Source organism: Nycticebus coucang, chromosome 22 (assembly GCF_027406575.1).
Source record: "Nycticebus coucang isolate mNycCou1 chromosome 22, mNycCou1.pri, whole genome shotgun sequence".
Classification (NCBI taxonomy): Eukaryota; Metazoa; Chordata; class Mammalia; order Primates; family Lorisidae; genus Nycticebus; species Nycticebus coucang.
The window spans coordinates 39,053,919-39,078,608 of NC_069801.1; the positions used below are offsets into that span (position 1 = coordinate 39,053,919).

General features: G+C 45.9%; 1 protein-coding gene and 1 pseudogene across 3 annotated transcripts; one reads left to right on the forward strand and one right to left on the reverse strand.

The window, feature by feature from the left end:
* On the reverse strand, positions 1-4,495 carry C22H1orf210 (chromosome 22 C1orf210 homolog). Of its 3 annotated transcripts, XM_053575851.1 has the most exons (5): positions 4,373-4,495; positions 3,999-4,164; positions 2,561-2,644; positions 1,255-1,354; positions 1-1,102 (listed from the first exon to the last, which is right to left on the reverse strand). In XM_053575851.1, the coding sequence occupies exons 2-5, from the start codon at positions 4,050-4,052 to the stop codon at positions 783-785; spliced, it is 558 nt and encodes a 185-aa protein (XP_053431826.1). In that variant the 5' UTR covers positions 4,053-4,164; positions 4,373-4,495; the 3' UTR covers positions 1-782. The 3 variants fall into 3 exon arrangements, with proteins under 3 accessions (XP_053431826.1, XP_053431825.1, XP_053431827.1); XM_053575850.1 differs by having other exon boundaries at positions 3,999-4,487; XM_053575852.1 differs by lacking the exons at positions 3,999-4,164; positions 4,373-4,495 and adding an exon at positions 3,715-3,863.
* Positions 4,496-21,990: 17,495 nt separating this feature from the next.
* LOC128574703 (feline leukemia virus subgroup C receptor-related protein 1-like) lies at positions 21,991-23,913 on the forward strand (annotated as a pseudogene).
* The last annotated feature ends 777 nt before the right edge of the window (positions 23,914-24,690 follow it).

Below are 24,690 nucleotides of genomic sequence, written 5' to 3' on the forward strand. Positions count from 1 at the left end.
GTGAAAATTGTGATAAAGATTAAAATAAAAGCATGTCCAGAACAGTGTCAGATACACTCAAAGGGCTCCAGTAGAGGGCAAGCTCATGGAAGGAGTCCTGGAGAAGAAGGTGTCTGAGCAGTGTCTTCCAGCTATGAGTCTTAAGTACTAGTTCAGGAAAAATAAAAATGGGCTATGATTTTTCATTCAAAATGACATTTATTAATCCCTGTGAAAAACATAATATATTATAACCAGAATATCTACTTTATTGATAGGAAAAATGTTATTAAGAGGCTTAGCGCTGTTTTTCACCAGCTCACATGTTATCTGGGCACATTTGAAATGCTGGCGGGTAGGTAGGCCACATGGAACCTACTGACTACAGTTTTCATCACTATCGTAGAGGATTTAGGCAGAGGATTACCAAGCAGAAGGGCATGGAAAAACTGCATGGGGTGGGGCATGGGGATAGCAAACATTTAGTTACATAGGGAGTGGCAAGAAAGGAGATCAAGAGTCCCAGAAGTGAATCAGAGGAGGTCTTTTCCCATACTCAAGCTAAGTATTTGTTAGGCTTTATTCTGAAAACAACAGGAGCCATTGAGAGTTACACAGCAAGAGAGGGGTCATTGTCACTTTGGTGGCTAATATCAGAGAAGGGAGAATGATCTTCCCTTGGTCAAACTTTAAGCCCTCACTGCCTCTGTTCCTGAGGGTCAAGGCCTCTCAAAGGCCACATAGTAGCCTCTGTTCTTAGCTATCACTCATGGAGGAAGGGGGCAGTGCCCAAAAATTGGGGCTCAGAAGGAGAAGTGGTCCCTGCTACCCTCTGTCCCCAGCTCGCCAGCTCCAGGCTGAATGTAATTGTCCTCGATGAAGCCATCATCCTCATCTTCAACCAACTCTGGATGGTTCCCCCTCCCTGTCTCAGGCAGTGGGCGGTGCCTATAGCTGGCATAGTATCGGCGGCAGAGGTGGCATTTGGCAGCAAGTGCGATAAGGAAAGAGAGGACCACAGCCCCCAGCACAACACCTACCAGCACTGGCCATGCCCGGGCCCCAGTGCCTGGTCCAGGGACTATGGCTGATGCCGTGGGGAGCTCCGAGGGCCCCACAATGGCTGTAGAGAAAGAAACAGCATTATGTGTGGACCTCCAATTGGGGCTCTCTGGGGACACCCAGAGGAGTGAAGGAAGGATCCTTCCCCTCAAGCCCAGCATCTAAGGGTAACCTACCCCAGTCACCACCCTGATCCCCGCCACAGTCACTCACTTTGGTTTGTCCCATTCATGGAGGGGCTTGATGACACTGGTGAAACTTGGCCTTGGCTAGAAAGAGCCCAGGCTCCAAGGAAACCCCCTAGATACCAGTCCTGGAAAATACACATACATGAAGATTTCAAGGATGGCCACAGGGTACACAATCCAGGTCACACAGCCATGTTAGTGCTGCACAAACTTGGGACAGAACAGCTGGCCAAGCCAGTTGTCCACAAAGAAGAAACAAGACAAACCTATAGAAATTGGCTATTAGTAGGGGATAGTTGTACAGTCCAGGTCTATAAGATACTACCCAAATAAATAAATTCTAGAACTTAACTGAGCACTCCTCATGATTCAGGTATCAGACTCACAAAACCCTGTAACATGGGTATAAGCATTACCCCCACTTTGTAGATGAAGGCTCTAAGGCCAAGAATGGTGAACAAACTCAGCCAAATCCCCTGGAGACAAGTCAACTACACCGCTTAGCAAGTGGAGGACAGATGGGGCAGAGGTATCTCCGGCTCCTGAAGGTCAGACAACAGAGGGACCCAGCCACAGTGAGGACCACTCATGGGGCAGACCATGTGGAAGACCACACAAGCAAGTCCCCACCCAGGACAGGGGCCCTTCTGTTCCTCTCCACCCCTTAGCCCTTCAAGCAAAAACCCCTGTCCATCCACCTCTACTCCCAGGATGTCCACAATCTGTTCCCAGAGGGAAGCTCGAGCCAGGAGGGTCCACACAAGGATCACCTGAGCCAGGAAATTACTAGATGGGACTCACCCAGGGCCCAGACACCTAAAACACCTGGATAAGGGGAGTAGCGGAAGGAAGACCATCTAGACTTGGGAACAGCAGGAGAAGAAGCACCTGAATCAGAGGTGTGTCTGGGGGAGGCGCACTTGGGAGTATCTAAAGCAGTGATTTCCTTTTTTTTTTGTTTGTTTTTTAAAGCAGTGATTTTCAACCAGTGTGCTGTAGTGCACTGGTGTGCCATGAAAATTTTTAACATTTTTTTTTTTTTTATTTTGTGGGTTTTGGCCAGGGCTGGGTTTGAACCTGCCACCTTCGGCATATGGGATCGGCACCCTACCACTTTGAGCCACAGGTGCCGCCCGAAAATTTTTAAAGATCATTAATTAAACTGTTTTTGAAAGACGTTCAAAGCAAAGTATAGTCTTTTACTTTTTTTTTTTTTTGACCAACATAACTCATGTGTTGCCGAAGTTAAACTATAGGTTCAGGTGTGCCGTGAGATAAAAATGGTTGAAAAACACTGATCTAGAGGAAGAGCGGCAATGGTAAGGTCATACCTGGAGGAGCAGCAGATAGGGCTGGTGAGTGTCTGCAGGAGGAGCACCCAACTCCAGGGAGTCCCTGGCAGCAGAGTAGCCAGGCTAGAGAAGTGCCAAGGAGAGAAGCACCTAGTTGAGGGCAGTACTCTGCCATAATGCTTGATGTCCATACCTTAACAACACCCTCCCCCTCCTCACCTCCAACCTGGTGTCAAGCCCCATCAGTTCTTCCTGTAAATATCTTTGGAATGACTCTGCCCCTCCTCCCTACCTACTGCCACTGCTGAGTCCAATCCACCTCTACCTTGGACCTGAACTTTAACCAGAATCCCCCACTGGTCTCTACCCACCTCTAAGCCGTTTCCCAGAGTGATGGGCCAAAAGCCAAGTCTGGCCCTATCACTTGCCTGATTAAAACTCCTTCAAGAGTTCCCCCCGCCCTCAGCACTGCTTGCAGACTTCTCAGTGAGTCTTTCAAGCCCTGCAAGCCAGCAGGTGGCCCTCAAGCCAAACCCCTCCCCCTTCTCCACAGCTTCCTCCCCACACCCCTCCAGACTCAACACCCTCACACACCCCTCCAGACTCAACACCCTCTTGCTTCCTGGCCACTCCCCACCTCACTGTTCTTGACCCCATCCATCAAGTCCAAATCAAACCATACTTGCTTGTGAAGATTGTCCCAGGGTCTCCCTGATGACCCCATCACTGTCCTACCCGGTCAACCACCAGTCAGAACTGGCCATTGCCAGGCAAGCAGCTCCGGGAGGGCAAGGACTAGCTGATAAAATGTGCCCTGGTGCTGCCCAGAGCTGGGACTCAGCAGCTCAGAACCACATTTGTGAGATGAAGGAGGGGGTGTGAAAGTGAGGTGGGGACACACCCTTGGAAGGAGAGGTAAACTACTCATTCATTCATTAACCTACTGTGGGCCTCACCCTAGGCCCTAAGTCCTCAACAAATGACAGTTTGTTAAATTGGAATGAACTGATTTCAATTTGATGTTTCCAAGATTTCACTCTCATTCCTTTCCTCCCTGCCCTATCCCTGTGAATTCTTCCCAAGGAGACACACAAACATACACATATCATAACCTTCCAAGGGCATAGATACACTCCCCAAAAGGCCTCTAAACTCACAGTCCACACCAATACGCCCGTCCCCAGTACACACACCTACGTCACCGCACCCCTCAGGTCACACTTCCTCCACTAAGGAAGCACATGCACCTGCTCAGCACAAATACCCGGCTCTGGTCTGTAGCCAGTTCCTGCCACCCCGAGCCCCTGGAGATCTTGCAGAGGCTGGGTAGTCCCTCACAGCCCCTCCACCCTCCACCCCCATGTCTTCCCACTCCGCTCCCACCTTCAGGAACAGTGCACAGTCCGTGGAGTAAGCTTCCGGTTGGGGCCGACAGAACCTGGACTGGTGGGCGGGCCCGAGCCGCCAATTGACTCACCAGGGGTGGCAGCGGGTGGGCGGGGCCGAGTGCAGGTGGGGAGGGGCGGGGCATCGATCAGCAGCCTGTCCCACCGAGAGGACTCTTGCTACATCTTCCCAAGCCGTTGCCAGGAACTTTATGAGTGTACGCCTCACCCCCACTCCCAGAGCTGGGGGTGCCACAGCTAGGACACAGGAAAGGGACCCTAGAAGGGGCAGACACCTCAGCAGACAGCTGCTCGGGCTAGTGGCCCCAGTAAACAAGTGAATTTCCGGTGACAGGTACGAAGTCCAGAGTTGAAATGGGAGCTGGAACCAGAGGGAAGTGGGGTGCATTCTCCCCCGGCAAAGCCAGAGGGACTAAGGACACTCGGAATTTGCCTGCAAACTTACGTGTATGCACGTGTGTGTTTGTCTGGATCTCCAGAATCCAGTAGCCCCATCAGCCAGGTTCTGGGCTTTCCTGAGGAGCGCCCTGACTGGTGGGAGCTGCCACTGACTCCTTGTTGCCTCAGTCCTGGGCCTGGAGCCTCTTTGACCTTCAGCACCCAGTTCAAGCGTCACCTTCCTCACCGCCTCCTTCTACCCCGAAGCCCCGCCCCTTCCACGCCCAGAGCACCCCCTACCGCAGCATTTCCCTGGGTACCTTGTGATCATTTCTCCCGGTGCTGCGACTCAGAAGCTCTCCCGCGGTGGGGCCAGTCTTGGACAACCGCTGGGCTCCTGCACGGCACCTGACCCAGGGTGGGCGCTCAGTAAACCCTAACGGAGGGAGGACTGCAGCGCTTAATCCTGAGGTGCACAGAGACCTACAGGGCACAGCTGGAGCAAGGGCTGCGGAGAGAGGTCGCAGGTGGGGCATGGGAAAGTGGAAGTGGATTCACGCTTGGCCTCTGGAATATCTTAGCATGGAGCCTGACAGCTCACCGCCAATGCCTCTTCCACCTCTCCAACATTGGCTGGGCTGAACCCTCACACTCTGCTCCAGCCACACCACACTGTTTTCCCTTCTATTCCCTGGCTTCCCAGGCTTTGCGGGCTCTGCTCCCCCTTTCCTGGGACCCCTGCCTTCCCTCTTACTCTTCCTCAGGACCCTCTGCCTCCCAGTCCTGCGCCTCTCTCAGGCCCTGCTGAGGCGCCTCTCGGTCCTAGACCAGCCTTCCCTGGTGCTCCCGGGTCTGGGTGAGGAGAGCTGCCCTCCGCCATGCCTTTGTCCCCATTCCCTGACTGCATAGCACTGCGCTTTATCTTTAGAACTTCTCCTACCGGCCTGTAAATACTAGGGGAGGGGTCAGCGACTGTCTTGTTCCCGTCATATCTCCAATAACTAAAAATAATAACAATAAATACTTCTGAAATAAATGAATGAGATGAAGGTAAATATTATCCTGGAAGAGGCAATGAGGCAATGGGGTTTTACTTTATTTATTTTCTTTCTTTCTTTTTTTTTTTTTTTAGAGACAGAGTCTCACTTTGTCACCTTCAGTAGAGTACTATGACGTCACAGCTCACAGCAACCTCCAACTCCTGGGCTTAGGCGAATCTCTTGCCTCAGCCTCCCGAGTACCTGGGACTGCAGGCGCCCGCCACAGCACCCGGCTATTTTTTGTTGCAGTTTAGCTGGGGCCGGGTTCAAACCCGCCACCCTCGGTATATGGGGCCGTGTCCTGCCCACTGAGCCACAGGCACCGCCCTTTTACTTTATTTCTGAAGCAACAAAATCACCAGATTCAACTGATACTCACTGAACACCTACCATACCCCAGGCACTGTGCCAGATTTGGTTAAATCGAGGAACTCATGTACTGTAACCCAATTCACAGAGCATGCAATTCATCGTTTTATCCATTTTTAAGGACACCTTTCAGTGGTAGTTAGTGCATTCATAATGTTGTACAACCATCACTCTAGTTCTAAAACATTTTCATCATACCAAAAGGATACCCCTGACCCATTAAGCAATCATTCCCCATTTCCCTCTCCCCACGGACTCTGGCAACCACTAATCTGCTTTCTGTGTTTATGAATTTGCCTATTCTGAATATTTCATATAAATGAAATGATATTTGTAACAGTTTTTTTTTTGTTTGTTTTGTTTTGTTTTTTTTCTGAGACAGAGTCTCACTCTATCATTCTGGGTACAGTGCCATAGCATTATAACTCACAACAACCTCAAACTCTTGGGTTCAAGTGATCCTCAGCCTCCTGAATAGCTGGGGCTATAGGTGCCTGTCATGACTCTTGGCTAGTTTTTCTATTTTTAGTAGACACAGGGTCTCAGTCTTGTTCGGGCTAGTCCTTAACTCCTGAGCTCAGGCAATCCACCCACCTCAGCCTCCCAGAATGCCAGGATTACAGACGTGAGCCACCACACCTGGCCCTGTACCACCATGCCTGGCCTTGTGCCAGCTTTATAATGAACTATTTAATCCTTATAACCATGCTATGAGATAGATGTTAATTGTCCCATTAACACACAAAGAAAATGAGAAAGTAACTGGCATGAAATCCTATGGAAGACAGTAAGCGAAGTCTCTGCACATCCATCATTTAGTCATTTATTCAATGAACATTTTTTGAATGCCCACCACAGAGCCACAGCCAGCCCATATGGCGCACATTACAAAATAGCAAACGGCAACCTGCTGTGTGCCCTCATAGCAAGGAGAGCTGAGAGCAGACTGCATTACCCGCACCTTCCAGCCCCTCAGCCAGGAGCTCTGATGCAGTGAACAACATTTACAACCTTGCATGCCAGCCCTGGTGACCAAGTGGTAGGCTCTGTCTGCACTAACTAACGGTACTGAGGGCAGAGTTTGCACCACCATAAAGCTTTTGTTCTGGTGGGGAAGAAGATAAATAACACACTAGTATGGAAATGAATAGGATTATTTCAGAGAATGGTATTGCTATGAAGAAAGTAAAATAGCTTCATGATAGTTTCATGTGAGGATGAGAGGTGACTGCTACTTTAAATAGCCAGAAGAAGAAGGGACTCACAAAGAAGGCACATGGGAGCTGAGATCTAGGTAAGGGTAAGATGGTTGATTGTGCCAATATCTGGGAGAAGAGCTTGGCAGGCAAAGGGAACAGCCAGGACAAACACTGAGAGGAAGAAGCATGGCTGGATTGCTAGGCAATAGCAGGGAGGCAGCTGATGGATTTCAGAGAGGCAGTGGACAGTGCAAAGAGCTGCACTAAGAGGTAAGTCAGGAGCCACCTGCAGGTCTTTGCCTGAAAAGGGAAGCCATGGTTGTTTGGCCAAAGGACTGATCTTCACATTTTAAAGGAACTTCTGTGTCTGCAATGTGAGGAATGAACTAGTAGAGGCCAGGGTAGAAGCTGGAAGGCCAGGCAGGAGGTGTCACAGTCATCCAGGGCAAAGGACACAGGAGCATCAGGGAAGTCAGGAGGTGGGGAGAAGTGCTCAGATTCCAGATAAATTGTGAAGGTGAAGCTGACACAATTTGCTGATGAGATATGGGGTTTGAGAATAAGACAGCAAATCAGGAGTAATTCCAATGTCTTGGTCTGAGCAACAGGAAGATGAGACCTGACATTTAGTGAAGTGGGGAGACTCTGGAGGGGCCTTGGAGCTCTTTTTGGGACATGTTAGACACTGTGAGACATCCAAGCAGTGCACTGTGCAGGCAGTGGGTAAACCAGCCTGGGAGCAGTGGGAGGTGGGGGTTAGGAAAACACATTTGGGAACCAGAAAAATACAGTTGATTTTTAAATCCAGGCATCTGGGTGAGATCCCCAAGGAGGAATGCAGAAAGAGAAGCAGAGCCCCAGAATATGCCAGGAGTAGAGGTGAAGGTACCAAGGAAAACAGGAAAGGAGAGTGAGGAGAGGCCCACAGGGCAGGAGGCAAAAACTGAGAGAGTGTCCTGGCCAGAGAGGAAAGCATTCAAGGGCAAGGGCTTGATTAGCTGTTTAGTCAAATGCTGCAGGCAAGTCAACGAAGATTTGGGCAAACTGGCAAAGTGAAAGTCACTGGAGACTTGGACAAGAGTAGTTTCAAGAGACAAAACAGCATGTTGGGGACAAATGCCCAATTGGAGCATTGCAATATGTGTGGGAGCAGAGGAAATGGAACCCACTCCTCCAAGGAATTTTGCTATAAAAGGAGCAGAGGAATGGGGCAGACACTGGAGAGAGGGTCCAGGCTAGGAGCTGTGAGACTGTAGGTGTGCTAAACAAAAGCCAGAGGAGACTGGAAATTGAGGATGCGGAAGGAAGAGAGAAGGAACAACTCAAGTGCAAAGGCCTTGAGGAATCCAGAGGGCAGGGTCAAGTGTACAGGGAGGCCTGGCCACTACAGGAACAGAAGAAACCCTCAACTCACAGGGGAAGGTGGCCTATGTAGGTAAATGCCTTAGGTGAGGACCTTAGGAAGTGCTCTTCTGCAGGCTTCTGTTTTTCCAGAGAAATAAGCAGCAGTGTCCTCAGCTGAAAGTGAGAGCAGGAAGGCTCTCCAAGGCTGGAAGAAAGGAGAAGTGTGAATTCTCCATGTCAGAGCATGAGAGAGAACATGGATTGCCAGTCAGCACCCGTCCCCCTTGAGGGAGATAGACATGGTCAGTGAGAAGTCTGCATCCTTTCCTCTTCCAGCAGCTTCAAGTGCAGGGTTGGGGATCTGCCCAGCAAATGGGATCAAGTGAAAGAGGGGCCAGGTAACCCAGGTGAGACTGTAATGAAGAACATGGAATCCATCAGAGCAAAGAAGGAAATGGAGAACATGGAAAAAGTGATAGGATCCATGGATTTTAGGATGGATTGCTGGTGTACTAGCAAGGGAGTGGAGAAAATAGAAGGTGGTGGGCTGATGTCTGCACGTGGAAATTGATGTTCCCTTAGGGATGCAGTTCTTTTTTTTTAATTAATTTATTTTTATTGTTAAATCGTAGCTGTGTACATTAGTGCAATCAAGGGGTACAATGTGCGGGTTTCATATACAATTTGAAATATTCTCACCAAACTGTTCGACGTAGCCTTCATGGCATTTTCTTAGTTACTGTATGTAGGCATTTGTATTCTGCATTTAGTAAGTTTCACCTGTACCCATTCTAAGATGCACCGTAGATGTGGCCCCACCTATTACCCTTCCTCCACCAAAACCTCCCCCCTCCCTTCCCCTTCCTTGGCTCTTTCCCCATAGTCTTGTGCTATAGTTGAGTTATAGCCTTCATGTGAAAGCTATAATTTAGCTTCATAGTAGAGCTGAGTACATTGGATACTTTTTCTTCCACTCCTGAGATACTTTGCTAAGAAGAATATGTTCCAGCTCCATCCATGTAAGCATGAAAGAGGTAAAGTCTCCATCTTTCTTTAAGGCTGCATAATATTCCATGGTATACATGTACCACAATTTGTTGGTCCATTCGTGGGTCAGGGATGCAGTTCTTGATAAAGACAAGTCCCAGGATTTGAACCAACGAGTGACCCTTGAGGCAGGGGCTACAGACCAAAGATGGTCTTACTCTTATCTGAAGCATATGATTAACTCAACCTTCTAAATCCAAGGTGTAAGGGTTAACTTCTAAGAGCTCTATAATTGAGCAACAGATCTAAGATTCAAACCTGTGCTTCCGACCCCAAGTTCAGCACCTTTCCAGTTACCAACATCCCAGCCACTTCCCTCTACTCCTATGAGTACAACTGACCATCAAGGTGTTCCATTCCTCACGCTCCTTCAGAGTGACAGATACCAATCACTTCCTTTCAAAGATGGCATTATATTTCCCAAAGGAAACTCAGGACGCTGCTACCAGAAGACCAGGGAACGGAAGCTGAACAAGCAATAAGCTGGGGTGCCCTGTCCCCACCAGACCCCACCCTGCCTGCAGCAGACAAGACTTCCAGCCTGGGCCTCAGCCTTGGGTAGCTGCAGAGCACCTTTGAGAAGCTGAGGAGAGCAGGTAGATGGTTTGTCACCAGCCACCAATCACAAATGTGCTTGTGCACTGATAGATGCTCAAGAAAAACTTGTTGCTGGATCAATAGTGAGAGCTCCAGGGGCTCACTTGCCCACACTAGGTTAAGAACCAGTGTTGACCTTTTCCACTCTGCTCTGTTACAAACAACCCTTGTGAATAGATAAAGGGCACCTTCTCTTTACAAGCCTTAGAATCTAGGCCTTTAGACTCTGGAGGGAGGCTTCCCATTTCCCATGCTCCCAGGCACTTCCAGCTTCCCAGATAGGAGTCAACACCTCCTGGGGACTTAGGAGTATCCTTAGAGGGATGCCACACTCTTCCTCTTTTGTTCAGCCTCCATCTATCCAGGAGCCCCCCACTCTTGGTCTGCCATCACTGACCTCCCGGAAGTGCTCTGACATTCAAAGCAACTCTACAGACCCACAAAGGACTGGACTTGAAGCTTGGTGAAAAAGAGTCCTGTGACCCAGTTATCCCTAAGAAGTCACAGTTCACAGGGATAAGCTCAAAGATATATCCTCAGTGGAGCTTCCCAGGAAGCCTGAGACTAGGGAACTATTTCCTAACCTTCCCAAGGAAGACAAGACTATCCAGGGCCACAGTGTTCCACGAAGCCCTCAGGGAGAGCTTACCAAGCCTCTTAGGCACCAACCGCACCACCCTGAAACTCCAGTATAATCACTCATCAAATTGCCACATCAGATCCAACTTCCAGGTTCATGAGACAATTTCTTCCCAAGGCACCAGCTCCACCAGGCCACATCTGATATTCGAAGGTAATTAAACATCACACATGCACAGTGCACAGATGTAGCAGTCTATGTGTCCCCTGTGATCATTTACCCCTGAGTAGCCAGGTCTAGGAGAAACGAAGCTTGGCAGCCTTGGCAGGGACTAGCACACCCTCTCCTGAGGATGTCACATCCATACAAGTGGCCAGAAGTAAGAGACCATCTAGAGAGCTGCCCCACCACACTGCCTCTCTGGGCCCCACTAATATGAAGGGTCATCTCTGCTATATTCTTGCTTTCCTGCAGAGGCCCTGTTAGAAGGGGAGGAGTTGGAAAGTTGGTGCCCACCTGAGACCCTGTGGGAACAGTTTCCATGTAGAAATTCACTGGTGGCAGACACCACTTAAGCCTAGAGGGAAGCCCAAGCCAGGGTGTTGTTGCAATGGCACAGAACTCAGTCAGAATAAGTGTCCCTTCCTCCAAGTGGGGGCAGGGGTGGAGCTGGCAAAACGCCAATATGCCTTCTGGGTAAAAGGTTAAGAAGAGGGTGGAGTTGGGATGCCACCTTCAAAGCTTTCCTTAACATCACTGTGTCACCACAAAGTAAATAAGAAAAGTAAGTAAGGCCATGGTGCCCATACCTCAGTGGGTAGGGCGCCAGCCACATACACTGGGGCTGGCAGGTTTGAACCAAGCCTGGGCCTGCTAAACAACAATGACAACTGCAACAAAAAAAATAGCCTGGCGTTGTGGTGGGCGCCAGTAGTCCCAGCTACTTGGGAGGCTGAGGCAAGAGAATCACTTAAGCCCAAGTGTTGGAGTTTGCTATAAGCTGTGACGCCACAGCACTCTACTCAGAGTGACATAGTGAAACTACCTCAAAAAAAAAAAAAAGTAAAGTAAATAAGGAGCCAGCCTAACATGCAAGTGTTATCTATCCCTCCCACTCATCCTCAAACCAGCATTTTTTTTTTTATTAAATTTATTTATTTTTATTGTTAAGTCATAGCTGTGTACATTAGTGCATTCAAGGGGTACAATGTGCGGGTTTCATATACAATCTGAAATATTCTCATCAAACTGTTCAACGTAGCCTTCATGGCATTTTCTTAGTTATTGTATGTAGGCATTCATATTCTACATTTACTAAGTTTCGCCTGTACCCATTCTAAGATGCACTGTAGATGTGGCCCCACCTATTACCCTCCCTCCACCAAAACCTCCCCCCTCCCTCCCCCTTCCTTGGCCCTTTCCCCATAGTCTTGTGCTATATTTGGGTTATTTGAAGCAAGACTGAACAACCAGGAGCCGAGCTCCCACTGACTTCTGGGAGGAGTATGTGGCCATGGCCTATGGTGGCAGCTTTCCCATAAAATATGTTTTGTATGTTAAGCAGGTTGCTGCTGTTTGAGGCAAAAGGACAATGAGTCACTTGTATTTGGTGCTATTGAGCGAGCTATTGATTCTAGGATTTTGGTGATTTCGGATAAACAAGGACCTGGGATAACTTAAGAAAAGAGGCCCTTAAAATTCTCCCTATCTCTCTCGTCTACCCCTGCCTTTCCAAAGGCCCCACTCCATCTTAACACAACACAGAGCTGTTTGTTCAGAATAAAATCTCTAATGCTTTCTGAGTAGGCAAGGATTGATTTCCTTAAGTCATTTTTTTTTTTTTTTTTTTTTTTGTAGAGACAGATTCTCACTGTACCGCCCTCGGGTAGAGTGCCGTGGCGTCACACAGCTCACAGCAACATCTAACTCTTGGGCTTACGCGATTCTCTTGCCTCAGCCTCCCAAGTAGCTGGGACTACAGGCGCCTGCCACAACGCCCGGCTATTTTTTTGTTGCAGTTTGGCCGGGGCTGGGTTTGAACCCGCCACCCTCGGCATATGGGGCTGGCGCCCTACTCACTGAGCCACAGGCGCCGCCCTCCTTAAGTCATTTTTAAGAGTTTGAGGGATGGAGGGGCGGCGCCTGTGACTCAGTGAGCAGGGCGCCGGCCCCATATACCGAGGGTGGCAGGTTCAAACCCAGCCCCGGCCAAACTGCAACAAAAAAATAGCCGGGCGTTGTGGCGGGTGCCTGTAGTCCCAGCTGCTCAGGAGGCTGAGGCAGGAGAATCGCCTAAGCCCAGGAGTTGGAGGTTGCTGTGAGCTGTGTGACGCCACGGCACTCTACTGAGGGCAATAAAGTGAAACTCTGTCTCTACAAAAAAAAAAAAGAGTTTGAGGGATGACACATGCGGACAGTAGCAACCTCCTGTGAATGCTGCAGACTTTTAACCTGCTTCCTATCTAGGTAATATAATCTAACCAGCCGGTGCACAGTTAAACTCTCAGACTGTGTGGGGTCAAGGCTGAGCTCCACCTCTTAATTAACCTGAGGATGCATCAGTTTCCTTACCTGCAGAAGGGGGACAATAATTATGAAACATATCTCAAGAGGTGGGGAGTCCATGAAGTATAGCCAACACCTTTTCCTGGTACCTGTGAATGTCTAACATCTGTCAGCCATTGTAATTAAGGTTTATTGATGTTCTAGCAAAGCAAGCTGAGTCTTGTATTGCTGAGTAAATGTCATTCTAACCAAGATAAGTAAAAGTTTGTTATTCTTTAATAAGTCCTGAATTTCAAACTGTCTGAACCCTGTGTGGGGCATTGATTTCAGCTTCTGACCTCACAGGACTCCACGGGGCCAAATGGCCTTTGTCAAGCAGTTTGTATAAAAGTTTCATTCAAAGCTTTGTTGAATTAACTGGGGCTTCCTTTAAATAAGGGCTTGTTTTCAGAAGCTTTCTTTTTCCAACAAGGAAAAGAACACAATGGATTCCAAGTAATCCACTGTCCTTACCACAGCTTGTCACAAACACCTGGCACATCTTTTCAGACCAGAGTGAAAACACGGCACACACACACACACACACACACTCGTTAACTTCAGGGACACAGCCTCAGCCTGAAGTTCCAAAAACATTTGCTATTAAACTTCCTCTCACGACAGAATTATTTCCTGGAAAACAGTAAAAATTGTTTTTGACAAGATGGTGTTAGTTGCTGCTGAAGTTAAGTGAAAGTACCATTGTTATATTAACCTAAAAAAAAGAAACCTTAAAAGAATTACTTTCTTTTTCTTTACTTGACAGGAAAAGATATTTTTCCTTTCTTTGCTGATCAATATGAAGAATGATTTTTCAGTAAAGTCGATTTCAGGCAAAGACAGAACTTAGGAATCTGGTTAATATGTAGCTTATTTCAACAACAACAAAACCACTTTATATTGTTGTTTGAGCAAAATTTACTTGGTTCTTCAAAAAGCAATTGTAACCAACAGTAGAGAAAGTTAAGGCACTTGTGGAATATACAAAGATGCCAGCGTTTGGAGTTTGCACATAACAAAGAAATATTTTAAATACTTTTCAAAATATTCTAGGAGCCAAGACACAGGGGCATGCTTTAGGAGAACACAAGAATGTAATTTGGGAGGAAAATTGAAAATATCCATTTCCTTTAAAATCACTGAGTAAAACAAAGCAGCATTCAACTTTACATACTGACTTTACATAGTTTACATAGTATAATAGTTTGACTTAAATCCAAGAAGCAAACATGGGACCCCGACACTGTTTATTTTGGAAAATAATTGAGGTAGTCTACCTCAATATGGCAAGTTTACTAGGTAGGAGTCTCCGTTATTTGGAAGAGGACCAATCTGAAACTTCAATTTGAATGTCCCTGAGGACATTTGGAGGGCAACTTGGAGAAATTAATTTTCTTCCCCCTGACACAGTCTCTATTGAGCCAGCCCTAAATTTCCCCAGCTTTTTTGATACAACTCAATGGGATCTTAATTGCACCACTTTTTCTGCAAGAAAACTGTGGGTCTTATCTACATAGAAAATTAAATCAAATTCATAGATATTTTCAAGAGTCTGTCAAATTTTTTTTATATATGTGTGTGTGTTTGTGTGTTTACATGTAGTCTAAAACCCTAAGGGCAGTCTAAGAAGCCACAAACAAGACCAAAATGAATGTTGTAAGAAATATACATCGCTTTGTAGTTTGAACCACCTATTAAGAAAGACTAGACTGGTAGAACCTGGGCAGTCAGGTTTTTCTGTCCCTCTTGAAAAAAGGGTCACAGGGAGGCTGAAGCAGGTAGATTGTGTGCGTTCAGAAGTTCAAGACCAGTCTGAGCAAGAACGAGACCCCATCTCTTAAAACTAGCCAGGCACCGTGGCAGGCTCCTGTAGTCCCAGCTACTCGGGAGACTAAGGCAAGAGGATTGCTTGAGTCTAAGAGTCTGAGTTGCTGTGAGCTATGATGCCATAGCACTCTACCCAGGGCAAAGTGAGACTCACAAAGTGAGACTCTCTCTCTCTCTCCAAAAAAAAAAAAAAAATGAGGTTGCTTGGAGAATACAGGGCCCACCCTGCTGAGGGGGCCACCAATGATGCCACTTTTTTTTTTTATTGTTAAGTCATAGCTGTGTACATTAGTGCAATCAAGGGGTACAATGTGCAGGTTTCATATACAATCTGAAATATTCTCATCAAACTGTTCAAGGTAGCCTTCATGGCATTTTCTTAGTTACTGTATGGAGGCATTTGTATTCTGCATTTAGTAAGTTTCGCCTAACATCATACTTTCAAGATTTGGAAAAAATAATTCTTCTTTTTGTATGGAGCCGGAAAAAAACCTATATAGCCAAGGCAGTTCCTAGCAACAAGAACAAAGCCAGGGGCATTAGCCTACCAGACTTTAGGCTGCACTGCAAGGCCACCGTGATCAAAACAGCATGGCATTGGCACAAAAATAGAGACACTGACATTTAGAACCAAATAGAAAGCCATGAGATGAAACCAACATCCCACAGCCACCTAATCTTTGACAAACCACACAAGAACATACACTGGGGGAAAGAATCCCCATCCGACAAATGGTGCTGGAAGAACTGGATAACCACATTTAAAAAACTGGACCCGCACCTTTCTCCACTCAGCAAAATTGATTTAAGATAGATAAAAAATCGAATCTAAGGAATGAAATAATAAAAATCCTCCAAGAAAATGTGGGGAAAACACCCGAAGTTATCAGAGGGGTAAAGACTTTATGAACACTGCATCAGTGCCAATTGCAATAATAACAAAAATAAACAAATGGGACCTAATTAAACTAAATAGCCTCTGTACAGTCAAGGAGACAACAACCAAAGCAAATGGACAACCATCAGAATGGAAAAAGATATTTGCACATTACGAATCGGACAAAAGCTTGATAACTAGGATTTACAGAGAACTCAAATTAATCAATATACAAAAAGCCCACAAACCCTTACATAAATGGGCAAGAGAGATGAATAGAACCTTCTGTGAAGAAGACAAGTGGCTAACAAACATATGAAAAATGCTCATAATCTCCAATCATCAGAGAAATACAAATCAAAACCACCCCGACACATCACCTAACCCCAGTGACAATGACCCACATCACAAAATATCAAAGCTGCAGATGCTGGCGTGGATGTAGACTGCAAACATAATACAACCCTTCTGGAAGGCAGTAAGGGGAACCCCCAGAGAACTCAAAACTAGACCTCCCATTTGATCCTGCAATCCCACTATTGGGCATCTCTTCCTTCTCATGTAGCATAATATGCGCTTTGAGACTAGCCACTCTGGAGAATTTCTTGTTATACACAGGGCAGGTAGGATCTTCCCCGTTGTGGGTACATTTATGAAGTGTCAGATTGAATTCAACGTTAAATGTTTGGGGGCACTGGTCACATCGATGTGGCTTGTCATTGCGCTCGTGGTTCCTCATATGGCGTTGAAACTGGGATTCTTTTGGAAAAGACAGCAGACAGATTTCACATTTATGGAAGTTTGGGGCTGGATAGGCATAATTAGAGTTCTCCGCATTCAATGTTAAAACTCCATCGGAGTTGCCACGCTCCTTGCTGTCCCTGGGCTTCGGGGGGGGGCGGCCCCGCGGCATCGTCGGCGCGGCGGACCACCCCTCACTCGCACACTCACACACCATGATGCCACTTTAATTCCCTAAAATGAAAGAAAAATCAAGAAAATAATGCTTTGACTGGCTTCCAGTGAAGCACTTCTCTCAAAATAGAATTTAATACTATAATAGATTTTCAACTTATCCAAATACATATTAAGCATCTCTAATGCAAAAATTTTAAGTCTGGTCAGTGCTATAGCTCATACCTATAATCCTAGCACTCTGGGAAGCCAAGGCAGGTGGATTGCCTAAGCTGTGGAGTTTGAGACCAGCCAGAGCAAAAGCAATACTCCATCTCTACCAAAAACAGAAAAACTAGCTAGGCATTATGGTGGGCACCTGTAGTCCCAGCTACCTGGGAGACTGAGGCAAGGGGATAACCTAACCCCAAGAATTTGAGGTTACTGTAAGCTATGATGCCATAGCACTCTACCCAGGGTGACAGAGTGAGATTCTGTCACAAAAAAAAAATTGAAATCCGAGATGCCCCAAACTATACAACTTTTAGAGTGCCAACATGATACCTCAAAGCAGAAAATTTCACACCTGACCTCATGTGATAGGTCACATGTTATTGAAAATATTATATAAAATTACCTTCAGGCTATGTGTACAAATAAATTTCATGTTTAGACTTGGGTCTTATCCTCAAGATATCACATTATATATATGCTAATATTAAAAAAAAATCTAATACACTATGGTCCCAAGCATAGGGGATAATCAGCCTGCACAAGCAGTATGAAAATACATTCTTAATTTTTCCTTACTTTGGCAAAAACTTACATACTACATATACTATTCTGCACCTTGGTGTTTTTTTTGTCACTTACTAATTAATGCGTCTCAGAGATCTTTTAAAAATCAATATATAACTGGCCATAGTAGCTCATGCCTGTAATCCCAGCACTCTAGGAGGCTGAAGCAGGAGGATCACTTGAGCCCAAGGATCTCAGACCAGCTTAGGCAACAAAGGGAGACCCTGTCTCTTTAAAAAGAAAGAGATAGATGTAGTTTCTTACATTATTTTTACAGCTGTATAATACTTTATGGTATGGCTACATTAAAATTTATATAACCAGTTCCCTGTTGATTGACACACGAGCTACTCTTAAGCTTCTGTCATTACATATAAAGCTGTAATGAATAAACATGACCTTTTGTACTATGTGAGCATGCATATCTGCAGGATAAATTCCCAAGGAAGGAATTGTGAATCAAGGTAAATAGTTTTATGATTCTGACAGATATTTCCAAGTTGCCTTCCATGGGAGTTATATCAACATGCACTATATAGAAGTATGCCTATTTCCCCACAACCTCACCGAGACAGGATGTTATAAAACTTCAGGATTTCTGCCACACTGATAGGTGAGAATGATAGGAAGAATTTTATTTTGTCTTATTACTCTCACAATGAGTGAGGCTGAGCATCAGGGCCATTTGTATGTACTTGTTTATAAACTTTTCATAATCATGAAATTACATGTTAATTTTTATCATTTTCATAATCTGTGCCTATTTATCTATTGGATTTTATCAGGCTTTATTGATTTCTAATTTATTATTTTTTGTTTTTGTAGAGACAGCATCTCACTCCTGGGCTTAGTCGATTCTCCCGCCTCAGCCTCCCGAGTAGCTGGGACCACAGGCGCCTACCACAATGCCTGGCTATTTTTATGTTGCAGTTTGGACAGGGCTGGGCTTGAATCCCCCATCCTCAGTATATTGGGCCAGCACCCTACCCACTGAGCCATAGCACTGCCCTAATTTATTGATTTTTAATCTGTATGATGAGTTACAAATACTTTTGACATTTGTCTCTTATTTTTGCCTTTTATATTTTTTATGTGTGCGTAGTAAATTTGATTAATGTTTTCTTTTGTTTTGTTTTATTTTGTTTTGTTTTGAGACAGAGTCTTGCTGTGCCACCCACTCTAGAGCCCGATGGCCTCAGCTTAGCTCACAGCAACCTCAAACTCCTGGGGTCAAGCAATCCAAATAATCCTGCTGCCTCACCCTTCCAAGTAGCTGGGGCTACAGGCATGTGCCACCAAGAGGGCTAGTTTTTCTATTTTTAGTAGAGACAAGGTCTCACTTTGCTCAGGCTGGTCTCAAACTCCTGACCTCAAGTGACCCTCCCAGAATGTTAGGATTTACAGGAATGAGCCACTGTGCCCATCCAATAATTTTCTTTTAAGGTCTGCAAATTTTGAGTTTTACTAAGAAAAGGTCCACCCAATATAAAGTTAGAAAATAATTCTAACTTTTCTTCTAGTTCTTTTGTGAGATTTATTTTTATTTTTAAATCCTTAACCCTTTAACCCTTGGAGTTTATCTTGATAAATAATGTATAGGTTCAACTTTATTTTCTACAGATGTTTACTCAGTTGTTACAACATTATTTGTCAAAAAAAAACCAACTTTTCACACTGATTTGAAATATCACTTTTTATGTATATATTTGGGTCCATGTCTAGATTTTCTCTTTAGTTCTATTAGTCTATGTATTTGTGTGCCATTAGCACATTATTTTAATTATTGACTTTAGATACATTTTATATTCTGGAAAATATTGCTATGAAATAAATCATTCCATAACATAGTCACTTAAAACAACAATTATTTTATCTCAAAGTGTCTATGAGCCAGAAATTTAAAAAGTCACTGCAGAATGGTTCTGGATCATTCAGAACCAGTATTATCTGGCCTGTATTGTCAGACAGTAACTAGAACTGGAACAGTGTTGGAAGGAGAGGGAAGCACTAAAGCAGTTGAGGGCTGGCCAAGCATCTCATTCTCTTCAAGTAGCCTTTAGGCTTCTTTATGTGATCTCTCTGCATGGAGTAGTTTGGGCTTCCTCGCAGCATGGCAGCTTCAGAGTAGTCAGACTATTTGCTCTGGAGCCAAAAGGGGAGCCTAAATTTTCTTAAGCATAGGCTGTATCTAGTGACTGGACAAATACTACCTCAGCTAGGTGATCAAGGTCAGTATCAACAGTGAAAAATCATGTTGATACTATGTGCACTTGAAATAATGGGATGAAAAGGGCACATTACCTCTGTGGTCTTCCCAAAACCCATGACCCCAGTCTAATCATGAGAAAAACCTCAGGCAAATGCCAACAAAGGGAAATCCTACAGAATACCTGACCGTACTCCTTAAAATTGTCAAAGTCATCAAAGCAAGGAAATCCCAAGAAACTGTTGCAGCCAAGAAGAGCCAAAATTACTAAGTGAAACGTGTTATCCAGGAATTAGATTTTGAAACAGGAAAGATACAAAGGGAAAAACCAAAGAAATATAAATAAACTGTGAACTTTAGCTAATAATAATGTAATTGCAGCAAATAGACCATACTAATGTAAGATGTTAATAAAAGGGGAAATTGGATGTGGAACAATATGTGGGATTACTTTTTCTATACATCTAAAACTGTTCTAAGAAATAAAGTCTATTTAATATTTTAAGAAGCACTGCCCCCTCCACCTCAGGACAGCAAGATTCACAGGGGCCTGTGGGCCATGTCCACAAGCAGTGCCAGCTTTCGCCCCATCTCCCACTGTCCCATTTCCCTGAGACTAAAGAAGTCCAGCCAGGCACTGCCAGCCCCATCCTTGACTTCTACACAGCATCAGGGTGAAAGGGCAGGTAGTCCATTTGCTTTAAAACTGGGATTAGGGAAAGGATATCTCCCCAGGAACACCACTATCTAAAGTAGAAACTGAGTGGGCCCTGGCTAGGCATCATTCATCCCGCCCCCTGCCTGCCCACCCAGCCTCCTGCCCACTGCCCAACACAGTGTGCTATTCCTATTAATCCCTCCCCTTCCCTGCCTCGCCCCAGCTCCACTCACTGAAGGAGAATGGCAGAAATCACATGGAAGGTGGAGGATGGTCCAACATGGAGAAAAGCAGTCCTAGCCCCAAATTAGCAGCATACAGCAGATCTCCCATAACCTGGGACCTCCCAAGTGCCCTGGGGTCCAGTATGACACAGTCGTACCAGCAATAGAAGCTAGTACCACTGCCTGAATTTTAGGGGAGCTCTGTCCTTCCTGTCACCACCCCCCAAAATCCTGAAATCACTCTGCAAGAAAGGCAGAATCTGTTTTGAGATACTTTATGAGTCTTGATGCAATGTTATAGATGATGTGCAGACAGTATACATAATCAGCAAGGCCTGTGCTGGAAAGGACCAGGGCAGAGTCCCTTCATTATATGCTTTATCTGCCTGAGTCTACATGAAGATACAGTGTGTTCTGAATGGTGAAGGGGAAAAGGAACAGTCCTCAGAGAGGACCCTCCCAAACACCCATGGGACTTCATCTCCTATGACCTTAATTCCCTTGCCCCTTAACCTGCAACATCATTGACTCTGGTCATCACCCAGAAATGCTGGAACTCTCAAAATTCAAATTCAGACTTCAACTATGACATTAGCCATCTATCCCACCAACCCTGTTGTCTGTTACCCCACCAGACTAGTGCTACTCAAAAAATGGTCCACAGCCCAGCACTTGTCTGAGAACTGTTACAAAGAGACAAAAATAAAAACTGAGCAAGCATTCTGAAACTCAGACAGCAATTTGACCTTGCCACAACATCCAAGTGCATGGTCAGCAGACTCGTGTCAACCAGATGGGGTGTTAAAGCATCAGAGAGGGGGTTGGGAGAGAGAGAGTGAGAGCTGCCTCCTGGGGATGCACACCAGGACCACAACCATGTGGATGTAACTCGAGAGGCTGCATTAAAGGCTCGTCAGCCTCTCCTCTCTTCAGCCTTAAATGAGGCATTTCTTGCTCCTCCCATAACCCAGTGCTGGAGAAGAAACCCTTCCCTATGAGAAACACTTCAAAGTTCAGGGATTCGCCCCTCTCCTCTCCTTTCACTTCCTTCCCCACCCAACCGAGGGAGACCCTCCATGCCTACTCTCACTACTCAGTGCATCTGCCCAGCCTTAACCTGGAAGGGATTCACTTCTGACTCAGGCTGCCCATCAGAGCCAACTTCCTGTGGGGGGCCCACCTCCTTCTGGGATCATGGAAACAAAATTCCCTTCAAGGAAGACCTAGCACCTGACCATGCCTTTCCCTCTTATAATACAACACAAATAAACACACAGTTTTCTTTTTTTCTTTGCCAAATATTTATTGAGAGCCAATTATCTGCGGTGATGTCAACCTCTGACACCAGTGGTCCCTGTCTACAAGGTGCTCACAGACCAGAAGGAGACGCCACCCAGGTATTGAAAGGAAGTTGAAGGTTATGTAAAGGGGAGATACGGGAGGCTGTGAGAGAGTGTGACTCTCACGGAGGAGGCATACACATGCTGGAGGCGGACAACAGCCAGGCAACAGTGTGTGTGTGTGTGGGTGGGTGGGTACGTGGTTTAGTTACATCTCTCTCTTCAAAATGGAAAAGGGAAAAAGTAAGCTTCTGTTATTTTAACATTTTTCTTAGACTGGGTCATTATTAGCAGAAAAGAAAATAGCACAATGACGGTTTCCCAGAGTGCGCCTCCGGGGAAGAGCAGCAGGCCGTGGGGAGAGGAGGGAGGGATTCCTGGAGGGCCTCGGGCTCTGGGCCAGAGGTGCGGGCGGGGAGAGGCGGCGCCAGGGAGCCCTGCGACAAGGCATGGCCGGACCATGAGGAGGGGGCGGCGGGAGCGCCTGGGCACCCGCTGGCGAAGGGATACCTCCTGGTGCGGAGGGACGCGCCGGCCGAGAAGGAGAGAGTGGACCGCAGAACGGACCAAAAGCTGGCTGCCTGGCCCTGAATGGGGTCCTCCGGGCCGCAGACTCCGCTGGCCCCGGAGACCCAGGCCCGGCTGCTGCCCACGGGCCCGGGAGAGGAGACTCAGGCCGTCGAGGGCACCCTGCTGCCCCGGACTGCGTTCTCGGGCGGCGCTTTGTGGTGCTTCTGATCTTCAGCCTGTACTCGCTGGTGAACGCCTTTCAGCGGATCCAGTACCGCATCATCAGCAACGTCTTCGAGGGCTTCCAGGCGTCACCTTGCTGCACATCGACTGGCTGTCGATGGTGTACATGCTGGCCTATGTGCCCCTCATCTTCCCGGCCACCTGGCTGCTGGACACCAGAGGCCTGCGGTTCACCGCCTTGCTGGGCTCCGGCCTCAACTGTCTGGGCAGCTGGATCAAGTGCAGAGTGTGCAGCCGCATCTCTTCTGGATCACCATGTTGGGCCAGTGCCTGTACTCCGTGGCCCAGGTGTTCATCCTGGGCTTGCCCTCCCACATTGCCTCTGTGTGATTTGGGCCCAGAGAAGTGTCCACTGCTTGTGCCACCGCCGTGCTAGGCCATCAGCTTGGCACTGCAGTTGGCTTTTTGCTACCACCAGTTTTAGTGCCCAACACACAGAATAACACAAACCTCCTGGCTTGTAATGTTAGCACCATGTTTTATGGAACATCAGCTGTGGCTACACTTTTATTTATTTTGACAGTAATCACATTCAAAGAAAAACCTCCGTATCCACCAAGTCAGGCTCAAGCAGCTCTTCAAGACAGTACCCCTGAAGATTACTCCTATAAAAAATCAATCCAGAAACCTGTTTAAAAACATTCCTTTTGTCCTGTTCATCACTTATGGTATCATGACCGGAGCATTTTATTCAGTCTCGACATTATTAAGTCAAATAATATTGACATATTATGAGGGGGAAGAAGTGAATGCTGGAAGGATTGGACTAACACTGGTAGTAGCTGGAATGGTGGGCTCTATTATCTGTGGCTTTTGGCTGGATTATACTAAAACATAAAAACAGACTACTCTGATAGTTTACATTTTGTCTTTTACTGGAATGGTTGTATTTACTTTCACATTGGACCTTGGCTACATCATCATCGTGTTCATCACTGGAGGGGTGCTTGGTTTCTTCATGACTGGTTACCTCCCCTTGGGTTTTGAATTTGCTATTGAAATCACTTACCCTGAATCTGAAGGTACTTCATCTGCGCTTCTTAATACTGCTGCACAGATATTTGGAATTTTGCTCACATTGGCTCAAGGAAAGCTCACATCAGTCTATAGTCCTAGAGAAGGGAACATTTTCCTCTGTATCTGGATGTTTATAGGCATCATTTTAACAGCATTAATCAAGTCTGATCTGAGAAGACATAACACAAATGTAGGAATTACAAACGTTGATATTAAAGCGGTGCCAGTTACAGTCCTACAGATCAAGAACCAAAAGATGTTACATTGTCCAAGCAGTCAGAATCAGCAATTTGAGGTGAAAGGAAAAGTTATTATCCTGAAGTAATTGGGCTAGAGTGTGAACATCCTTAGAGTGTTATATGAGCACCATGGCTGGGTTATAGGTGGTAGGGAATGGATTCTTACTTGAAAATTACTTTAAGAGCTCCAAATATACAGTTAATATTTTGCTTACTAATTTAAGCAGTGTTTTGCTTAAAATACTTTTGTGTACATCCTGTTAACACTACCATTTATCAAATTAGTGTTGCACTTTTACATTGTGTCTGAAAGTAAGTTTCTTGACATTTACTTTTTTTGTTTTTTTCACTTTTCTTTTTTTTAATTTATTTGTTTTTATTGTTAAATCATAGCTGTGTACATTAAGATGCACCGTAGATGTGGCCCCACCCATTACCCTCCCTCCACAGAAACCTCCCCCCTCCCTTCCCCTTCCTTGGACCTTTCCCCATAGTCTTGTGCTATAGTTGGGTTATAGCCTTCATGTGAAAGCTGTAATTTAGCTTCATAGTAGAGCTGAGTACATTGGATACTTTTTCTTCCATTCCAGAGATACTTTGCTAAGAAGAATATGTTCTAGCTCCATCCATGTAAACATGAAAAAGGTAAAGTCTCCGTCTTTCTTTAAGGCTGCATAATATTCCATGGTATACATGTACCACAATTTGCTAGTCCATTCGTGGGTCAATGGACACTTGGGCTTCCTCCATGACTTAGCAATTATGAATTGGGCTGCAATAAACATTATGGTACAGATGTCTTTGTTATATTGTGACTTTTGGTCTTCTGGGT